At 48.9% G+C, this 21,490-nt stretch overlaps 1 protein-coding gene across 1 annotated transcript; it reads left to right on the forward strand.

Annotated features, from left to right (window-relative positions):
* The first annotated feature begins 20,260 nt into the window (after window positions 1-20,260).
* On the forward strand, window positions 20,261-20,968 carry LOC123075378 (major pollen allergen Art v 1-like). Its single transcript, XM_044497999.1, has 2 exons — window positions 20,261-20,345; window positions 20,462-20,968. Exons 1-2 carry the CDS (start codon window positions 20,282-20,284, stop codon window positions 20,842-20,844), a joined length of 447 nt encoding a protein of 148 aa, XP_044353934.1. The 5' UTR covers window positions 20,261-20,281; the 3' UTR covers window positions 20,845-20,968.
* The last annotated feature ends 522 nt before the right edge of the window (window positions 20,969-21,490 follow it).

The raw sequence follows: 21,490 nt of genomic DNA on the forward strand, positions 1-21,490 counted from the left end.
TGAGACTTGCCTAAGGGACTTGTGGTCGGTTTTATTTTTCATACGCACGCTCATGTCCATATCGTATCAAGCCCTCGACTGTCAGCGCTTGGTCATCCTCGAGCGCTTGACCATCGACCTCCCCACGAACATTTCGGCAACCCTCAGCATGTGGACATCCTGCATAGCATGATCGTCATCCATCTTCGCTAACGCTTGGTCGCACATGCCGCAAGCAATTGGTGGTTGTTGTCCATGTTGGCAAGCGTTGGTCAGCCATGTCGCTGAGAGCTTACCGGCAGTACCAACGTCACCGAGAGTTTGCTGACTATCCTCAGCCACGAGTGATTTTGAATTTATTCCGCACGATCAACTGCCTACCAAATTAATTAATTGTTTGTCTAATTGGAAAAATGCCTACTAGTACAAATTATCTGCATGCTTAATTAATTGCCTACCAAATTAATTAGTTTCATTAATGACTCATTTTTTAAATTGATTTGGCGCAAAAAATCCCTAATTAAATGGACCTATTAAATTTCACAAGTAATTATTTGTCAAGATAAATAATTGCAGTAGTGACTTGGTTTCCAAATTGATTGGGTGCTTGCTCTTGAAATTATTTTCGCATTAATGACTATGTGCGAATGACTACGTACACATACACCTTTTTTTGTGGGAAAACATTCGATATATTCATCTCCAACCATGAGAGCAAAAAATAATAAAATTAGATCCAGATACATAGGCCACCTAGCGACGATTACAAGCACTGAAGCAAGCCGCAAACGCGCCGCCGTCATCGCCCCTCCCCCACCAGAGATGGGCAAAACTTGTAGTAGACAGCCGAAAAGTCATGCTGCTAAGGCCTCGTAGGACCAGCGCACCAGAACAGAAAGCGCCGCCTATGAAGAGTAGCGTAGATCAGAAAGATCCAAACTGAAGACACACAAACGTAGACGAACGACGAACAAATCCGAGCAAATCCACCAAAGGCAGATCCGCTGGAGACACACTTCCACACGCCCACCAGCGATACTAGATGCACCACCGAAACGGGGGCTGGGCGGGGAGAATCTTATTCCACCTTCAAGGAACCGCCATCGTCTCGCCTTCGTGAGTAAGACACAAACTCTAACAAAACTCGAAAACACAGTAGATATTCGATATTTGTCTTCAATGTGCGCGAGCCAAATGAGCTCGACTCGACCCTCACTTGAAAAGAAATAAGGTAATTATGAATACCTTTTATAGCTCGGTCAAAAAAAGAGCCAAAATTAGCTAAGACTAGTTTGCTTAATTTTGACTCTCTACATAGTTCAAATGAACATAGTTGGCATGTGAGTTGCAATACCACGAATGTAATTGGAATCATTCGTTTAACTTATTTTAAAATTTAACTTGATACTTTAGAAAAATACACCGTGGCGAGCGTGCCTATATTAAGATGTAGGAAAACATATCAAGATGAGTGAAAGCTGGACGGCTCCTCCCACTGGTAGAAAAAGCGGCTTCCATACGCCCCCATTAGTCCCCAAAACAATTGAACCGCGACAAAAGGGGTCTTTAGTCGCGGTTCGGGAGGAGACCCGCGACCAACTATCTGGGCCCAGCGCGCTCGGTCGACAGCTGGCGGACGGGAGGGGCTTTAGTCCTGGTTGGCCTGGCCAACCGGGACTAAAGGTCCCCGAAGGCCTTTAGTCGCGGTTGGCCAGGCCAACCGGGACTAAAGGCCCATCCCTATATATAGGACTCAGCTCACTTCACTTCACTCAGCTCACTTCACAATTTTCAGAAGGGGGTGGTGGGTTTGCTTTTGGTTCCTCGTATGCACACAAGGTGTTCGATGAAATGCCCGAGAGCCTGAAACAAACATGATATGAAGTGTCCGAGCCACACTTGAGCTTTCTCATTTATTTTTCCTCCGCGATCGTGGTTAGCAACTTGAACCTTTCATGTGTCATTGATAAAATATGCATGTGTGTAGTTCATTGTTTAATTTGTATTATTTCTAGCTAGTTAGTTTAACAAATGCATGATGGTTAATTATATACTTTATATAATAATAATGCAGATGAATCGGCAATGGATGTACGGTCCCCGACTCTCCGGCGAGTTCACTACGGGTTTGAAAGATTTCCTCGTAGTGACAAATGCGAACAAGCAGCAAGGTTTTATTATCTGTCCATGTGCTGTCTGTAAGAATCAGAAGGGTTACTCCTCCTCAAGAGACGTTCACATGCACCTGCTTCGGCACGGTTTCATGCGAAGCTATAATTGTTGGACCAAGCATGGAGAAAGAGGGGTTAGAATGGAAGAAGATGAAGAAGGGGATGATATCGATGACAACTATCATGATCATTTCGGTGATACTTTCATGGAGGATGATGCTGAAGGTGGGGAAGGGTTAGGTGAAGGTGAAGACGAGGCACATGATGAGCCCGCTGATGATCTTGGTCGGACCATTGCTGATGCACGGAGACGCTGCGAAACTGACAAGGATAGGGAGAATTTGGATCGCATGTTAGAGGATCACAAAAAGTCGTTGTATCCAGGATGCGATAATAGTCTGAAAAAGCTGGGCTGCACACTGGATTTGGTAAAATGGAAGGCACAGGAAGGTGTAGGTGACTCATCATTTGAAAATTTGCTGAAAATGTTGAAGAATATGTTTCCGAAGAATAATGAGTTGCCCGGCAGTACGTACGAACCAAAAAAGGTTGTCTGCCCTCTAGGTTTAGAGGTTCTGAAGATACATGCATGCATTAACGACTGCATCCTCTACCGCGGTGAATACGAGAATTTGAATGAATGCCCTGTATGCACTGCATTGCGTTATAAGATCAGAGGCGATGACCCTGGTGACGATGTTGAGGGCGAGAAACCCAGGAAGAGGGTTCCCGCCAAGGTGATGTGGTATGCTCCTATAATACCACGGTTGAAACGTCTGTTCATGAACAAACAGCATGCCAAGTCGTTGCGATGGCACAAAGAGGACCGTAAGTCCGACGGGGAGTTGAGACACACCGCTGATGGAACGCAATGGAGAAAGATTGACAGAGTGTTCAAAGATTTTGCAGCTGACGCAAGGAACATAAGATTTGGTCTAAGTACTGATGGCATGAATCCTTTTGGCGAGCAGAGCTCCAGCCATAGCACCTGGCCCGTGACTCTATGCATCTACAACCTTCCTCCTTGGTTGTGCATGAAGCGGAAGTTCATTATGATGCCAGTGCTCATCCAAGGTCCAAAGCAACCCGGGAACGACATCGATGTGTACCTAAGGCCATTAGTTGATGAACTTTTACAGTTGTGGGCCAGACCTGGTGTACGTGTCTGGGATGAGCACAAAGGAGAGGAATTTGACCTACGAGCGTTGCTTTTTGTAACCATCAACGATTGGCCTGCTCTCAGTAACCTTTCGGGACAGACAAATAAGGGATACAATGCATGCACGCACTGCTTACATGAGACTGAAAGTGTACGTTTGGTTAATTGTAAGAAGAACGTGTACCTGGGTCATCGTCGATTTCTTCCCCGAAATCATAACGTAAGAAAGAAAGGCAAGCATTTCAACAGCAAGGCAGATCACCGGCCGAAGCCTGCGGAACGTACTGGTGCTGAGATATTTGATATGGTCAAGGATTTGAAAGTCATCTTTGGAAAGGGTCCTGGCGGACAATCAGTTCCGCGGGGAGTTGACGGGCACGCACCCATGTGGAAGAAGAAATCTATATTTTGGGAGCTAGAATATTGGAAAGTCCTAGATGTCCGCTCTGCAATCGACGTGATGCATGTTACGAAGAATATTTGCGTGAACCTGCTAAGCTTCTTGGGCGTGTATGGGAAGACAAATGATACAAAGGAAGCACGGCAGGACCAGCAACTTTTGAAAGACCCAGATGACCGGCATCCGGAATGGTTTCAAGGTCGTGCCAGCTACGCTCTTACCAAAGAAGAGAAGGTCATTTTTTTTGAATGCCTGAGCAGTATGAAGGTCCCGTCTGGCTTCTCGTCGAATATAAAGGGAATAATAAACATGGCGGAGAAAAAGTTCCAAAACCTGAAGTCTCACGACTACCACGTGATTATGACGCAATTGCTTCCGATTGCTTTGAGGGGGCTCCTACCGGAAAATGTTCGAGTAGCCATTGTGAAGCTATGTGCATTCCTCAATGCAATCTCTCAGAAGGTAATCAATCCAGAAGATCTACCACGGTTACAGAACGATATGGTCCAATGCCTTGTCAGTTTCGAGTTGGTGTTCCCACCATCCTTCTTCGATATTATGACGCACCTCCTGCTCCACCTAGTCGAAGAGATTTCCATTCTCGGTCCTGTATTTCTACACAATATGTTCCCCTTTGAGAGGTTCATGGGAGTATTAAAGAAATATGTTCGTAACCGTGCTAGGCCAGAAGGAAGCATCGTCAAGGGCTATGGAAATGAGGAGGTAATTGAGTTCTGTATTGACTATGTTCCTGACCTTAAGCCGATTGGTATTCCTCAATCGCGGCACGAGGGGAGACTAAGTGGAAAAGGCACGATCGGAAGGAAATCAACGATATGTACGGACAGTCATTCTATGACTGAAGCACACCACACAGTTCTGCAAAATTCCAGCTTGGTGGCTCCGTACTTCGAGCAACACAAGAATATTTTACGCTCGGACAACCCGGGAAAGCCTGAATCCTGGATTAGAAAGGCCCACATGACCCGTGGAAAGTAGGGTTTTCCCAGGACAATGACCCGTACTGTTACAGAAGCCGTAAGAGAAAGACGGACCGGGATGCAGATCTTATGACGAAGTTTGCATCGGAACTCCATGAGTTGAAGCAGACCGTGCATGAACTAGTAAAAGAAAAATCGGCTGCAGGGCCGCATGAAGATCATGAAGCGGATCGCGGAAGCCAGCAGAGCAGCGTGGCTTCCACGGATGCCCCGCCTGGTGCTAGTGCACCGATGATCGAGATTCGTGCACCGGAGCCTCACTACCCCGTGGATGATGTAAAGGAGATGAAAGAATGTGATCTGCATTATCCTGTGGGGAACGTTTCCACGAAGGTAGCTAGCGGCAGTGCTTTACCCTGTACACCTGGAGCACTCCACCACAACAACCCCATTGCATATGGCTATGCTCGTGTCACGGTGGAAGACATAGTCCAAGGATTTGAGGACCTGGAGATTGACAAACCTACACCCGAAGGGGAGAGAAGACTTGGAGATGTCAAGCGCCAGATCATTCTATGGAAAAAGAAGTACATAGTGTTTCCAGGCGACGCGCCAAGGCTAGCAAGTCCACCCCCCTCCGATGGTGGTGGTGGTGGCGGTGGTGGCGGTGGTGGTGGTCGTGGTGGTTCACCTACACCTCCTTCACGCCATTCGACGCCGTCCCCCGATCCACAACCTCCGGCGGGTACGACGCCCCCCAATCCTCCTCCGGCGGGTACGACGCCCCCCAATCCACCTCCGGCGAAGAAGCAGAAGCAGGCGGACAGCAAGGAAACCCGCTCCTGGACTATTAACCCGGACCCTTATGTACCTAAGACCACAAGGGTACCGGAGCCATCACTGAAGCCTCTCCTCCCAAGGCCTGGGGAACTTAGTGAAGCTGAAACCAAATTGGCCGCGTCTGCTGATTATGAGAAATGGAAGGCGGATATGAAGGCGATAAAAGAGCCTGAGCCCAAGCAAGTATTCACTGAGAAGCAAAAGAAGTGGGCTAAGGATTTTTTGACGACACCGTCCCAAGCCGAGCTGAATATGCCTGACGACTATGGACATGAACTTCGTAGGCAAGCAAAAATATTGAGGGAGGAGAAAGAAGAAAGTAAAAAAAGCGGGAAACAAGTTGACCTGCTCGGGATGCAGAAGAAACAATCGACCCCCCCCGCTCATAGTGAAAGCCGGTCCGGAAGAGGACCCCGAGATCATAGCAGCTGCGGCAGCACTTGGATTGACTGTAGCGAGTGCCATGAAACAAGCGTCCGAGATGGGTTTGACTCTTCGTGCCTTCTTCGGCCTTGAGGATGCGCCAGTATGTGAGATAGCATTACAATATGTGCGGAATGGGCCTCTCGTCGAGCCTGCGCGGGAAAAGAGTCTACCACCACAAATGCGAAATCTGCTACGTTGGTACAAGCAATTCATAACATGGGCCGACAAAGAATATGTTTATGCGGATGTTACAGATGAGCATCACACCAAACGGTACTCTGTACAAGTTCATATGAGTGAATTGTTCCAGCTGTTCAATCTGCGCGACCTCGACAAATCTATGCTGAGTTGCTACGTTCTGTAAGTGATTTATTTCTACCTCATCTCGTTCTTCATTGCCTGCACTATCTATCTATATATATATATAGTCCTAACTATATTGTTGCGTACGCTACTATGCAGATTGAAGATTTGGGAATGCAAAATAAGAAACATCCATGATGTTGGGTTCATTGACCCACATATCGTTAATGGACATGTGTTACAACATCACCCCGAAGACGTGGAGAAAGACTTGTACAAGTTTATTAGAAAGCATCAACTCAAAAGTCATATTCTATTTCCTTACCATTTTGGGTGAATGTTTCTCTCTTGTGCCCATTCTCTTTTGTTTACTCCATGCATGGTATGTCTAATCGATGAGTTATGCATGACTGTGCATGTAACGTGTCCGCAGGTTCCACTGGATTCTGCTAAATATTGAACTTCACACCTCCAGAATTCTAATCATGGACTCTATGGATTCGGATCCAAAGCGTTGGGCCGACATGAGAAAAATGCTGCAAAAGTAATTATTTTCAATCATTGAGCTCTATATCGATCGGTCTCTTTCGTTCATTTCCTAATATCAAGTAACTAATAACTCCCTTATTCATTTAATTTTCTTTGCCCTGTAGGATTTGGAGACGGTTCTCAGAAGAAATTGTCGGTGAATTCAAACATGAGCTAGATTTCAGAAGGTTAGTTAATGTGGATAAGCAGCCACCGGGGACCAATCTATGTGGATACTATGTTTGTGAGAACATCCGGAGACACACCTCTGAGCGGAAGGCATCGGATAGCGTGCGGAACGCGACGGATAACTTGCGGAGGAGGCTTAGTCCAGAAGCTCGCTTCCGACCAATTCAAGAAGAATTAGCAGGATTTTTCATGAGGGAAGTCATCAATCCTAAAGGAGAACACTATACCGAGGACGAAGAAATTTATATGCATACCCGGGATTGAAACTTGTTCGAAGTTGTATATGGTCATCCATCCTAATTGTGTATGGAAACTTGTTCGAAGTTGTATATGGTCACCCGAGATTGAATATATATTATATATTCCTCTTGAATTCTTCTTGTTTGAAATTTCATATGCATGTATATAGTAGCGTAGAATATGTGTACTGAAACTTCATCAAAATTAAAATAAAACACAAAATAAAATATAAAAGAAATAAAACACTACAAATTAAAAAGAAACCAGGTTTAGGGGGGCTAAAACCCTAAACCTGCGGAGGAGGCCTTTAGTCTCGGTTAGCCACGAGAACCGGGACTAAAGGTCCTCCGCCCCGACGGACCACTAGCGCCCACGTGGACGGGCCTTTAGTCCCGACCAGCCACGAGAACCGGGACTAAAGCCTTTAGTCGCGGTTCGTAAGAGGCGCGACTAAAGGGGGGTATTTAGTCGCGCATATTTAGTCCCGGTTGCACAGCCGGGACTAAAGGCTGTTGCGAACCGGGACTAAAGGGCTTTTTTCTACCAGTGTCCAACTAAACATCCGCCGTGACATTTGTGTTTGCCATTGTGGCCATCTGATGCCATGCTCCACCATCGCTGAAGTAAACACCGGAGAAGAATGACGCGGCTGATCATCATCCCATAAACAAGAAACACCATCACGTGATGGTTTTACTTTGTAGTAGCCGCGTACCAGATCAAAGTCTTGGCCGAATCTACACGGCCGAGGACATGCTCTAGGCCACCGTCGGACGTGGCCAAGGAAGACATCCAACTCTGGTCGCCACACACCCAAAATTACCATTGACTGCATTATATATACTCCCTCCGTATCAAAATAAAGGACGTGAATAGGCAGCGCGCGGGCGCTAGATGGAGTGCCCGAGCATACCCTTTATATTAGGAAACCTATGTGCCACGTCATCCTACTATGTCAAAAAAGGAAAGTATATGAGCCTGCAACCTCACGCTGCCTCAGTCAAGCACCCACGCGCATTAATTTTCGGGTTTTAAAAAATTTAAAAAGCTATAACTTTTGATTCGAGCATCCGAATCAAGATCCGTTTTCACCGTTGGGTTTCTCGTGATGAGCTCGTCAAAACTAGATCCCATATGAGCTAAGGGGACCGCGTCCCTTAATTTCCGGAAGAGATACTAACGCGCATGCATGTGCTGACACACTCTTTATTCCGTTTTATTTAAAAAAAAGTAATAACTTTTCAACCGAGCGTCGAAATAAAGATCCGTTTTCACCGTTAGGTTTCTCGCGACGAGATCTTCAAAACTAGATCCCATATGAGCACGTTTTGATAATTTTAAAAAAGAAGCAACTTTGATCCTAAACGAGGCAACTTTAGTTTTAAACATAAGCAACTTTTATTAAATTATATGTACTAATGAATTTATCAAGCAAGTATGTCATATACCACTTAGAAATCACGGCAAATAATATTTTTGACCGTATATGGGCAACTAAGCATCTTCGGTAGCCAACTTTGGTGATGACAACATATTTTGATAGGATAGTTGCATGGATTTGCCAGGACAGTTGCTTGTTTTTGTTATTGAAATTGTTTGTTTTTTGTTAAGATGGTTGCTTGGTTTGTTAGGTCAGTTGCTTGGTTCGAATTAGAAATTATGCATTGTGTGTTTTGATAATGTAGCTGCATGGATTTGCCAGGACAGTTGCTTGGTTTTGTTAGGATAGTTGCTTAGTTTTGTTAGGACAGTTGCTTGATTTATTAGGACAATCGATTGGTTTTGTCATGACAGTTGCTTGGTTTACTAGGACAGTTGCTTGGTTTACTAGGACAGATGCTTGGTTTGTTAGGTCAGTTGCTTGGTTTTTACACAAACCAAGATGATAGGAAGTCATATTAGACAAACAAGAAGAATTGCTTACTGATAACACTAAAGTTGCCTATATACCACACAGAGTTGCTCAAAAAAAAGTTCATCGAAACCTATCCATATGGGATCTAGTTTTGAAGAACTCGTCGCAAGAAACCCAATGGTGAAAACGGATCTGAATTTCGATACTCGAATCAAAAGTTATGGCTTTTTAAATTTTTTGAAACTCAAATTAATGCATGCGAACTGACGTGGCAGAGCATCTTCCTAATCACGCGGGGGGACAACAGAGTGTGATTGTTTTCGCGCGCGGGCGGCTGATTTCCGTTTCTGGCTGTCTGGTCGCGCGCGGGTGGCTCCTTCCTTTTCTGGGAGAGCGCTCGGGGCTGCAATCGGGCACCCGTGCGCTCGCGAGCCACGTCCAGAAAAAAAAAAGGTGCATTTGTACATTCAAATGCAACAGTAAAGCCTCACCACCGCCGGAACCTGACGTGCCTGAGCCACCGCCGGTACAAATCTGATGTTCTGGAGCCGCCCTCTAGGGAACACAAGAAGAAGCTACCGCCGGTTGCCGGCCAACTTACTGAGTGAGCAAATGGTCCAGTCCAACGGTATGAGAAAATGATTTTAATAAGAGAGGAATTAATCAACGCTTGATTTGTACACATGCATAATTGATCGCATGATAATAATAATAATAATAATAATAATAATAATCTGAAGTTTTTGTTTGAGGGATAATAATAATCTGAAGTGAATCATCAACAAAACTCGAGTGTCTCAATGCCAAGTGTTGGTTGTCAACAAGTGGTAGTGGTAGGTTAATTATGCATACTAAGTGAAAGCCTGACCCAATGACGCATCCAACTCGCGATCTATTGATGTAGCTAGCATTTCCCCAAAATAAAAGATGCAGGTGGCATTTCCAGCTCGACACGGTTAGAATCTGTCAGGGAACTAAGCTCCATCTGCCCAAAGGGAGCTCCAACAGACGGGCAAAGAAATAGGGTAGTAGTACCATTCACAATGACCGAACAAGAGGATCTTGTGCAACTCGAAATACACCAAGCAATGATCGATCCACAGGAACAGCACGGTGCCTTCAGAAGTGAAATGATCCAGGCGGGTGGTCGTTGTTCTCCCGGCTCCCGTCGTCCCCTTCTCTGGAGGCCGGAGTAGCGGTGGATGGGGAGCCGGGGCCTCTCCTGTATTTAGTAGTTTTGGTTCAGGGTGCTTGCCTGGGGTTGCCGTGATGGCGCCTGGCAAGATGTCGTTACAGTGCTGCCCACCGCTGCCTTTTTTTTACGAAAATGATTTAAAACTTATTATCAAAGTTCATCGAAAGTATAAAAAATCTAAAACATAAGAGAAATTACATTGAGATTTGAAGGCTACCGAACAACCATTACTACCGCTAGAAGGAGGTACCGACCCCGCTATTGTCGCTCCTTTATCGGAGCCGGCTTGAACTTGCAATGACAGCCGAGAAGTCTTCGTGCACGTGCCACTAATGACTAGCGCCCTGGAGCCGCGCAGTCATTGCCGTTCAACCGTTGCATAGATCCGAAGTACCTCACACCAAATCTCGTCACATGACGAGAAATCCTAATCTCACTGCCCTAAGGAGATGGCAGGAATCTACGCCGGGGATGCATCGACTACATTTAGACGGACGAACTTGAGAAGGATCGAAGCACGAAAGACCAACTCAAAGAAGTAGCACCGGCATCTGCCCAAGCGCTGCACCTCCAAGGACTAAAAACCGTAACCTAAACTACCAACCGGTGTGGAGGCACCCAGATTCTCCTCCCCGCCACTGAGCACCGGAGTGGCAGGCAAAGGGGAGGCGAATCCATGGGCTCCACAGTGAAGTCTGGGGATTCTTTTGTCCTAACGGCCAATGATTAGGGGAGGAAAATGAGAGGCTGCCCACCGTCGCTTGCATAGTGCACGGTGGTCGTCGATATCATCTTCTGCTCTGGTTCCACGGTGACGTGAAAGGGAGGCAACGGTTCTTTCGCTAGTTCCCTTAACAAGCACGCACTTGCACAAGATCAAGCCTATCTCGTGTCCTCCCCTCCTTATTTTGGCCATCATGGCGATGCCACAGGTGGAAGAGCACGACATGACTTGGGCTTCTGATGCAGTGAGGTATTTTGCCAAGATCTGTTAGAGGGCCTCCAGCATGCCTCCCGTTTCTACATTCATCGTGGTGGTGGAGGCATGGACGCGGTCATTTGGATGGGGTTCAAGGGCTCATGGCGGTGGATTTGGAGGAATTGTGGTGCCTCAGGGTGGGCGTTCGGGTTTACCCAAATTTCGGGTCTGGTAATTCAGATTTTTAGAAATTTGGGTTTCTAAAATAAACACCCAAAATATTACTGAAAAAAGAGAAACCCAAAAATTCTGGTTTAGGTTCGGGTATTCCTGAATTACCTGAAATAGCACAACAAACAAAATGACAGCATTAACTCGTGGCATACTGACGGCTGATGCAGCGCTCCCCTTTGCTTCCCTCACTCAAAGGTTGTGGGATGTAGCCTCACCTTGTTTACTTCTCATGGAGGCAGGATACTGGGACTAGGAAGTCATCGACCTTATTGCAGGTGGAGGTGGTGAGCCTCGCGCGCGTCACAGACAGTGGCAGCGAGGTGTAGATGATGGTGACGATGTCGGCGAGGTGGAGGGAGTTAATGAGGTGGCCAACCGCCCGGCTGCATTGCACGCTCGTGGTTGCTAGTTCGGGACACAGGATGTGGCCGGCTGCGTTGCATTGTTGCCGCTGGTTCGAGAGAGACGGAGAGGAAGGAACGAGGCGCCCATGGGAGAGAGAGAGAGAGGGAGAGAGAGAGAGATGGACTGCTCGACTAGCGGCACAACATGCGAAGTGGGTGGGGGTTGCGACTATGCTCGGTCGACCTAGGGAAATCAAGGCCTTATTCTTATTCACATATTGGGCTGGGTTGATGCCAGAAGGTGGAATTTTAATTGGGCGGTACCATGAGTTGAAACCCAAATTTCCCAATAAAATTGGGTTTCTAAAAATGTAACCTGGTTTAGTGTTCTGGTTTTTCGGGTTAGGGCTAAATTGGTTCTGGTCTGGGTTTTTCAGGTTTGGGCGTTGGGTATCGGGTTTTATGCCGATCGTGTGTGGTGCCCTTGTTGGTCATGGCCTGGTTTCCTCCGAGGGGACACGTATCTTGTGGTCAAAAGGGGACCAATTTCATTTCTTCTGACCATGATACTAGAGATGAGACAAGGTTGCTTAAAGGCGCAGTCAATGCCATGCTGTCACGGAGGTCTCGCCGGCTCAAGTGGTGTCATTCGTGGACCAACGAGACTAGGTCCATCGGGGAGCAAAATCGGAGCCGATTGCAATATACGTTCTTTGTTTTTGTTTGGGGCTTCTTTTGCAAGATGCATAATCTAGTTCGTAATTTTGAGTTTCCTTTGGATCCTGTTTATAAATTGTACTTTGTTAGATTTCGTATTGTAGCCCTACTGTGTAAACCATACCTTATTGGTATTGGATTTGTATGTCATCATTATATATATATGTGATAGGCCACTTCTTTGAAGGTTGAGCAAGTTCCCCCAAAACCTACGTTTTACATGATATCGAGTCTAACCTAGGTCCTCCACCTCCAGCCCACCCGCCGCCGCCGCCGCACCAAAACCCTAAACCCTAGGGCTGCCGCCGCCGGCGCCATGACCGCTTCCGCTTCGAGCGCCGCCAGCTCCGGGTCTATCCCCGTGACGCTTGCCGCCCTCCTCAACCTCCCACCTCGCCCCCTGGCTCCGTCAGTGCCTCAGTTCTTCGGCACCACGGCCGTCGGCTCCCTGTTTTCAGCGCCGATCCCACCGTCACCGCTCGCGACGGCCTCAGCACCAGTCGCGCTGCCGCCGCCCGCGATGGCCTCCTCTGGATCCTCCTCCACACTCGCCGTCATCCCGGCGACCTCGGGGATCACGGCACCACCCGCGGCCGTGATCCCGATCGTCCCGGTGCCGCCACCCGCGGCATCGGTCGCGGCCGTGGATCCTGTCACGGCTCCGCCGCCAATCGTCCCTGCTGCTGGCACAATCACGCCCACCGGGCCGTTCCACTTCGACAACTTGATCGCCATCCGACTCACGCCGAACAACTACTTGTTCTGGCGCGCCAAGGTCCTACCGTTGCTACGCAGCCGGTCTCTCCTCCGGTTTGTTGATGGTTCGCTACCATGTCCTCCGCAGGTCATCCCTACCGTCCACGACCCGGCCATCAACCCGGAACACCGTATGTGGGTGCAGCAGGACCAGGCGATCCTCTCTGCCATCCAGGATTCCCTCGGCAACGGGGTCGCTGGCCTTTGTCTCTTCGCCGCCACCTCCATGGACGCCTGGACGACCCTGGAGCACGCCTTTGCCCAGGTCTCTACCTCCCGCTCGATGGCCCTTCGCAGCGAACTCGCCGACATCAAGAAGCTGGACTCCTCCGCTACGACCTACTTCAACAAGATGAAGGTGCTGGCGGACACGCTCACCTCTATTGGTCGGCCACTTAGCGACGAGGAGTTCGCCGGCTTCGTCATCAAAGGCATCGACGCCGACTACGACAATCTCGCCGAGGCCGTCCACAACGCCAAGCCAACGATGCCTCCTCACGAGCTCTAATCACGCCTCCTCTTCACCGAGCAACGCGTCGAGGCTTGTCGCTCCTCCGCCACCATCACCGCCCAGCCGGCGGCCTTCTGGGCCTCTCGTGGCTAGCGCCCACCTGCCCCGTCACCTGGCAAGACAGCCCCGCCCCCTACATCGACCCTGGGTGGGGGGCCTAACACTAGGGTGGTGTGCCAACTATGTGGTCGTGAACGCCATGTCGCCTCCAAGTGTCACCGCCGCTTTCAGAGGAGCTTCCTTGCCATCGGCAACGACGGCAAGGGCAACGAGCGCCAGTTTGCCATGACAGACTTTGGTCCTCCCGCCGCCGTCCCGGCTGCCCACATCGCTGCCGCCCCGTCTGCCCACATCGCCGCGAAGTGCAAGGAGCCGCGTCTCAAGCAGGGATACACACCATCCTACCCCGTTGATCCGGCCTGGTATATGGACACCGGCGCTACAGATCACATGAAGAACGAGCTCAACAAACTCTCCACCTACCAGCCCTACTACGGGCACGATCAGGTTCACACCGCCAATGGTGTAGGTATGCCCATCTGTCATATTGGCCAAGCATCTCTTTTAACTAGTCATCCCTCTAGGCAGCTCCATCTTCGTAATGTTTTACGGGTACCCTCGGTAACACGTAATCTTTTATCTGTCCCTAAGCTCACCCTTGATAATCATGTCTTATGTGAATTTCACCCTTTTAATTTTTTTGTTAAGGATCGAGCAACCCGGGACGTTCTGCTTAGTGGCCGCTTGAGCCAAGGCTTGTACCGTTTGGAGGATCCATCCGCCCCGTGCGTCTTCAGTGGTGTTCGTGTGTCGCCTTCCCAGTGGCACTCTCGCTTTGGTCACCCCGCCACACCCATCGTTCGCCACATAATCCACCGTCATGAGCTGCCATTAGTGTCTAGCAATAAAGAGATGTCCGTGTGTGATGCCTGTCAGCAAGGCAAGAGTCATCAGCTACCTTTTGTTTCATCTACTAGAGAAGTAAAAAAAACCCTTGAAATTGTGTTTTCTGATGTGTGGGGTCCGGCACAAACATATGTTAGTGGTCACAACTATTATGTCAGTTTTGTTGATGCCTATAGTCGCTTCACTTGGCTTTATCTTCTTAAGCGCAAATCTGATGTGTTTGATATATTCATACAGTTTCAATTGCATGTTGAACGTCTACTCAAGCATAAAATTATCCATGTTCAATCAGATTGGGGGGGGCGAATATCGCAACCTCAACACCTTCTTTAATAAGCTTGGGATCTCTCATCGTTTATCATGCCCGCATACACATCAGCAGAATGGCGCTGTTGAGCGCAAACATCGCCATATAGTTGAGACGGCCTCACACTTCTTGCTCATGCTTCTGTACCCTTTCGTTTTTGGAGTGATGCTTTTGCTACCGCGTGTTTTCTCATTAACAGATTACCTACGCGTGTTCTTAATATGAAAACTCCGATTGAGCTTCTCTTAGGTGAAACTCCTGACTATACCTTTTTTAAGGTGTTCGGGTGTGCCTGCTGGCCTCATCTTCGTCCTTATAATGATCGCAAACTTGAGTTTCGCTCCAAAAAGTGTGTGTTCTTAGGGTATAGTTCTCTCCATAAAGGCTACAAGTGTCTCCATGTCCCAACCAATCAAGTCTACATATCTCGGGATGTTGTTTTTTATGAGACCGTCTTCCCCTTTTCTGCCATGCCTCAGTCATCCACCACAGCACCATCTATGCATTCATCTCCTCTTATGCCTGGCCAATTTGAAGATGTTGCATATTCGCCTGTGTTGTTACCTAATCATGGTGCAGGAATTGGACGTGGAGCTCGCCTGGAACTCCTCCCTGACGGACCCGCTACGTCGCCTGTGGTGCACGTCGATCGGCCGGTGCATGCACCGCCTCCCGCCCTCGACCCCGCACCAGGCGCCTCGTCTCCAACGGCACCTGGGCCGGAGCCCATGCTGGCTACTGCAACCGGGCCAGAGCCTGCGACGACCTCCTTTGAGCAGTCTCCGTCGCCACCTCCTCGCCCGGACTCCCCTCCATCGTTGCCCTCGCCATCCGCGCGGGCGTCCTTGGTGCCTACTTCGCCCGGGTCTGCAGCGGCTCACACGCCGCCGGGGCCTACGTCGCCTGGCCTGCTGTCGCCTGGTCCGCCGTCGCCTGGCCCGACGTCACCCGGTCCTTCTTCGCCGGCATCCCCTGGACCGGCCTCACCTGCTCCGGACATCCCGCCGGCCCTGGTGTTTGCTCCCCCGCGGCGTCCACACACTCGCAACCGCAGTGGCATTGTTCGTCCCAAGGAGCGCACCGATGGCACGGTCACCTATCTTGCTGCTTGCCTGGCTCATGCTGTGGATGATCCAATCGCTGAACCACGCAGTTATCAAGCCGCTATGAGTATTCCACACTGGAGGGCTGCTATGGAACAAGAATATCATGCTCTTATGAAGAATAAGACCTGGACACTTGTTCCCCCTCCGTCTCGCGTCAACATCGTTGATTCGAAGTGGGTGTTCAAGGTGAAGAAACATGCAGATGGTTCCATTGAGCGCTACAAAGCGCGCCTCGTGGCTAAGGGCTTTAAACAGCATCAGGGCCTGGACTATGAGGATACATTCAGCCCAGTTGTCAAGCCTACCACTATTCGACTTCTTCTGTCTCTGGCAGTTTCTCGCGGATGGTCTCTCCGCCAGCTTGATGTGCAGAACGCTTTTCTTCATGGATTGCTTGAAGAAGAGGTTTACATGCGGCAGCCACCTGGATTTGTTGATCACACTCAGCCTCATCATCTCTGTCATCTGACGAAGGCCATATATGGACTGAAGCAGGCTCCCCGTGCCTGGCATGCTCGCCTGGCTTCAGCTCTACGCACTCATGGGTTCATTCCTTCGACGGCTGATACTTCACTGTTCTTGTTTCAGCGACCGAGTGTGACCATGTACCTCCTTGTGTATGTGGATGATATTGTCCTGGTGAGCTCATCTCCGACGGCTGCTGATGCTCTTGTGACTGCACTTGGTCGTGATTTTGCAGTTAAGGATTTGGGACAGCTTCATTTCTTCCTGGGTATTGAGGTCGCTCATCAGTCTCGTGGCAGTTTGGCTCTCACCCAGAAGAAGTACTCTCTTGATCTCTTGCGCCGTGCTGGTATGCTCAAGTGCAAGCCATCGCCTACGCCCATGTCCTCCACTGACACCCTTTCTGCTGCTGATGGTGCTCTTCTCTCTCCTGAGGATGCTACTGAGTACAGGAGTATTGTTGGTGGCCTGCAGTATCTGACGATCACGCGTCCTGATCTCTCCTTTGCGGTTAACAGGGTGTGCCAGTATCTTCATGCTCCTACTGATGTACACTGGTCTGCTGTGAAGCGCATACTGCGTTATGTGCGTCTCACTGTCTCCTTTGGTCTTCACCTGCGCCCCAGTTCCTCCGGAGTTCTTTCTGCATTCTCTGATGCTGATTGGGCTGGGTGTCCAGATGACAGGCGATCCACGGGGGGACATGCTGTGTTCTTGGGTCCTAATCTGATCGCCTGGAGTGCACGCAAGCAAGCCACTGTTTCTCGCAGCAGCACAGAAGCTGAGTACAAGTCGGTTGCCAATGCAACTGCTGAACTTATATGGATTGGGTCCCTACTTCGAGAGCTAGGAGTTGCTCAGCCACATCCTTCGGTCCTTTGGTGTGACAACATCGGTGCTACGTTTCTGTCGTCAAACCCGGTGTTCCATCCACGGACTAAACACATTGAGATTGACTATCATTTTGTGAGGGAATGTGTTGCACAGAAGCTACTACAAGTCAGGTTTATCTCTTCAAAAGATCAACTTGCGGACATCTTCACCAAGCCTCTACCTTCTCCCATGTTTGAGGTCTGTAGGCGCAATCTCAACCTCCTAGATACTTCAGGAGTGAGTTGAGATTGAGGGAGGGTGTTAGACTTCGTATTGTAGCCCAACTGTGTAAACCATACCTTATTGGTATTGGACTTGTATGTCATCATTATATATATATATATATGTGATAGGCCACCCCTTTGAAGGTTGAGCCAGTTCCCCCAACACCTACGTTTTACATACTCGCATGCTTATCTAATCAATATTGGGTCTTAAAAAAGAGTGAAATAGTATATTGTTCGTGTGTTTCTCTAATTTGCTGTAGCATAGCGATGATGAGCAATAGATTTTTAGAAAACGAACCTTACTAGGATTTTTAGGAGATCCGTTTTGCTATCTTTTCTGTTAAGAATAGGCTTAAAAAAATCTTGTGTGGGCCTTGATTAGATTTTGGAAACTTAGAGCATCTACAGCCGCGCTGAGCAAATCAGGCCCCTCAAACGCTTGCGGACGAACCCGGAGGCATCCGCGGGCACTGACCGGGCACGCCTCATATTTGCCACTCTGCATACATGTATCTCATATTCGGCGCCTTATCTCCGTACTACACATGCAACGTTGATCTACTCTACATGATCAAACGACGGACAATAAAAATCGGCTGCAAAGGAACATAAGATCGCTGCAAACAGATATTACCAAACTTGGGCACATCCAAAAGATCATAGTTCGTCACCGGACAAGTTCTTAAACTTCTACAACTAAAACGATATAAAAATTGAGGAGGGAGGGACGGACATTTCCTCGCCGGGCCTTTGCCCTTCCGGTCGCCGGCGCAGCTGTAGGCGTCCGCGGCTGGTGGAGGGTCTTGGTCATCCGACGAGGAGGTGCAGCTGTCGCCGTCGTCGGAGTCGGAGTTGGAGAGGACGAAGAGCCCCTTCATCCTACTTCCACTTCAACCTGGCGATCCGAGCCTTTTCCGCCGCAGCCTTCTTCGCCTCGTGCTCCGACCGCTCAGTAGCAAGCCGGAGCGCCTTGGCGTTCTTCCATCAGAGGCGGCGAGCGTTCATCTCCTCCGTCGTGAGGACCCATGCAAGGAGACGCGCGTCCTTGTCCTGGCCAGCCTCCATCCCGCAGCGGCGGCGCGCGAACTCCTCCGCCGCGTCCCTCTCCCGTGAATGCTGCCTCTCGCAGTGAGCAACGCGTGCCTGTGATTTCGGAGTGCGTGTGCGGACCGGCGGCGTGGGCACCAGCAGCCACCGCTGCCCGCTTGGACAAGCGGCCGGTGGGGGAAGGAGATGGCGCGGGGCCGGTTCGGATTGCGCTGTCCTGGCATCGTTGCGCGCGGGCCGGGAGGGTCCAGCTCTAGCATCCGCGCTATGCCGGCGCGGGAGCTGCGGCGACACTCTAGATCCGGAGCTGCCGCCGGTCTCCATCTTGGACTTCTCCAGCGCAATGCAGAGGGTCATCTCCTCCTCGTAGTTGAGCTCGGAGTCGGAGTCGCTGCCGGAGCTGGACATCATAGTGGATGGGATCGAAATTGGAGAGCGAGATGAGAGGACGGAGCGAGAGAGAGAGTGTGAGCTAGGGTTCGGAGTGAGGCGCCCAGATTGGGTTTTTTTTGTGAGACATATGTGGGGTCAGTGGTGGGTCGGGCCTGTCAGGCGGACGCGCCCAGGCGTGCCTGGGCCGCCCCATATCCATTGTATATTTGGGTTGGATATGAGGCGTGCCGGTCAGACATGACATCTATCCGTGGTTTGAGAGATTCGTTTGGGTCTATTTTTGGTCACCGATCAATGAACGGACGGCCTGCCCGGGTGTTTGAGACGAGTATAAGAGGCCCAGATATAGATACCAAGCCAAATGACCACGTTGATCGACTCCATGTTAGCTAGACTAGCCGCTGAATGAAGATGTTGCATTATTAGGTTGGAACGCCCTTCAGATCTGGGCGTTGAATGACGAAGCGCTCAACAAATATCTTTTTAACTTTTTTTGGGATTTCTTTTTCGGGATTCTAGAATCTCACTCGACTAAGGACTTAACGAAGTTTTAGTCGATGCTATATTCGTTAGATCTTATGTGGTGATTCATGTAAAATTTTGTTTTAATTTTTTTCTTTCATAGTTTCAGTCGACTGAGATCTAACCACATCTTTTTTATTTACCGAAACATATGTATAGGCGTTTTGCATTAGAGATGGCCTTAACATAATTTGTTTTCCACGACGAGTTCTCTCACAGATTTTTTTTCATGTAAGCAACTATGAGTAGCCAAGTATTATTTATGTTTTGCTCTTACACTGCCACCAATGTAATTGCACCAAGAGCCAGTAGAAGGTTTTTTTGGCGGGGTAGCACAAGCTTTTATTTAGATACACATGATTAATTACTGGAGATAGATACTATACACAAATGCTTGTATCCAATATTTGAATTTCCATATCCTCTAAGACATTACACAAATGCTTGTATCCAATATTTGGATTTCCATATCCTCTAAGACATTACACAAATGCTTGTATCCAATATTTGAATTTCCATATCCTCTAACACATTACACAAATGCTTGTATCCAATATTTGGATTTTCGTATCCTCTAAGACATTACACAAATGCTTGTTTTCAATATTTGGATTTCCATGTCCTCTAAGGCATTGAATGCATAGCCAAGAGGAGTGCAATAAATAGCACTCAAACCCCGTTCTTCTCCTCACACCATCATTCCAACAACTTATTTTGAGCACTTGGCCATGGCGTTCAGCGGCGCCCAGATGCTCGCTGCCTTCACCATGGGCTTTCTTCTCATGGCCTTCTGTAAGTTGATATAGCAGATTTTATCACATTGCAATTCCATGCAATTTTAAATCAATCGATGAAACAACTGCGACTATAATTTTCTGGCGCACACTCTAATTCTATGTCACATGCAGGTGCGGAGGCTCGGGTATGCATGTCCCCTAGCAAGTCGTACAAAAGGAGCCCTTGCAAGAACGTTCGCTGCACCGCGGCCTGTCACAAAGAGCACTTCAAGGGTGGGTACTGTGCCACTAAGAAGTCAATTGTTGGCGATGAGCTCAACGAAGACAACGACGACAACTTCTTTCACAAACAACCTAAGAAAAAGACGTGCATGTGTACATTTCAATGTAGTAAAGCCCCACCACCACCGTCAGAACCTGACGTGCCAGAGCCACCGGGTGAACCTGAGGTGCCAGATCCTAAGAAGAAGCCGCCGCCGCCATATGTACGTGATGTGCCGGAGCCGCCCTCGGGAGAAAACAAGAAGAAGCTACTGCCAGCTGTTGACCAGTGAGCAAATGGTCTATTCTGCCCGTTCGTGGAAAATGATTTCAATAAGAGAGGAATTAATCAATGCTTGACCTGTACACATGCATAATTGATTGCATGAAAATAATAATAATCTTGGTACTGTTAAAGGGAGTATGTCGCTGTGATGGTCCCACCTTCTTCCACCCCCCCCCCCCCCCCCCCCCCCCCCCCCCCCATAGAGCCAACACTGATTTTTTTCTCGTACAACCCCACACATCCAAGGACCCAACACCTGTTTTCCCCTAAAAACTGCTAGACCAACGAACGGGCTACTTTCCTTTCCAATCAAAACCTACCACGTTAGCTCTCACGTAAAGTATGTCAAAAGATTTTCGTAGATGTAGCGTTATCCTTCATCCCATCCACGCTCGGATAAAAGAAAAGGAAAAGTCAATGAGATCCCGCGAAGCATGAACACATATCCACACACCCCATCTCCCCAACCATGTCGCCCACGATCACGTATCTCTCCCCTCACCCGAGAAAATTTGCCGACGCTGCTCCACTCCTCGTTTGCCTCATGGTCCTGGGAGCACGGCCGCTAGGATGGGGGACGGGTGGGAGCGTGCACTACAAGAAACCTGTTAATCCATGACGGATTTCTGGTGACATTTTCAGAAACTGTCATG

Source organism: Triticum aestivum, chromosome 3D, assembly GCF_018294505.1.
Source record: "Triticum aestivum cultivar Chinese Spring chromosome 3D, IWGSC CS RefSeq v2.1, whole genome shotgun sequence".
NCBI classification, from domain to species: Eukaryota; Viridiplantae; Streptophyta; class Magnoliopsida; order Poales; family Poaceae; genus Triticum; species Triticum aestivum.

Excerpts from the sequence above, each read along its gene's own strand:
- LOC123075378 (XM_044497999.1), top strand. The coding sequence starts at position 20,282 with ATGGCGTTCAGCGGCGCCCAGATGCTCGCTGCCTTCACCATGGGCTTT. Across the intron at positions 20,346-20,461 it reads CTTTCTTCTCATGGCCTTCT|GTGCGGAGGCTCGGGTATGC; the intron begins GTAAGTTGATAT and ends TGTCACATGCAG.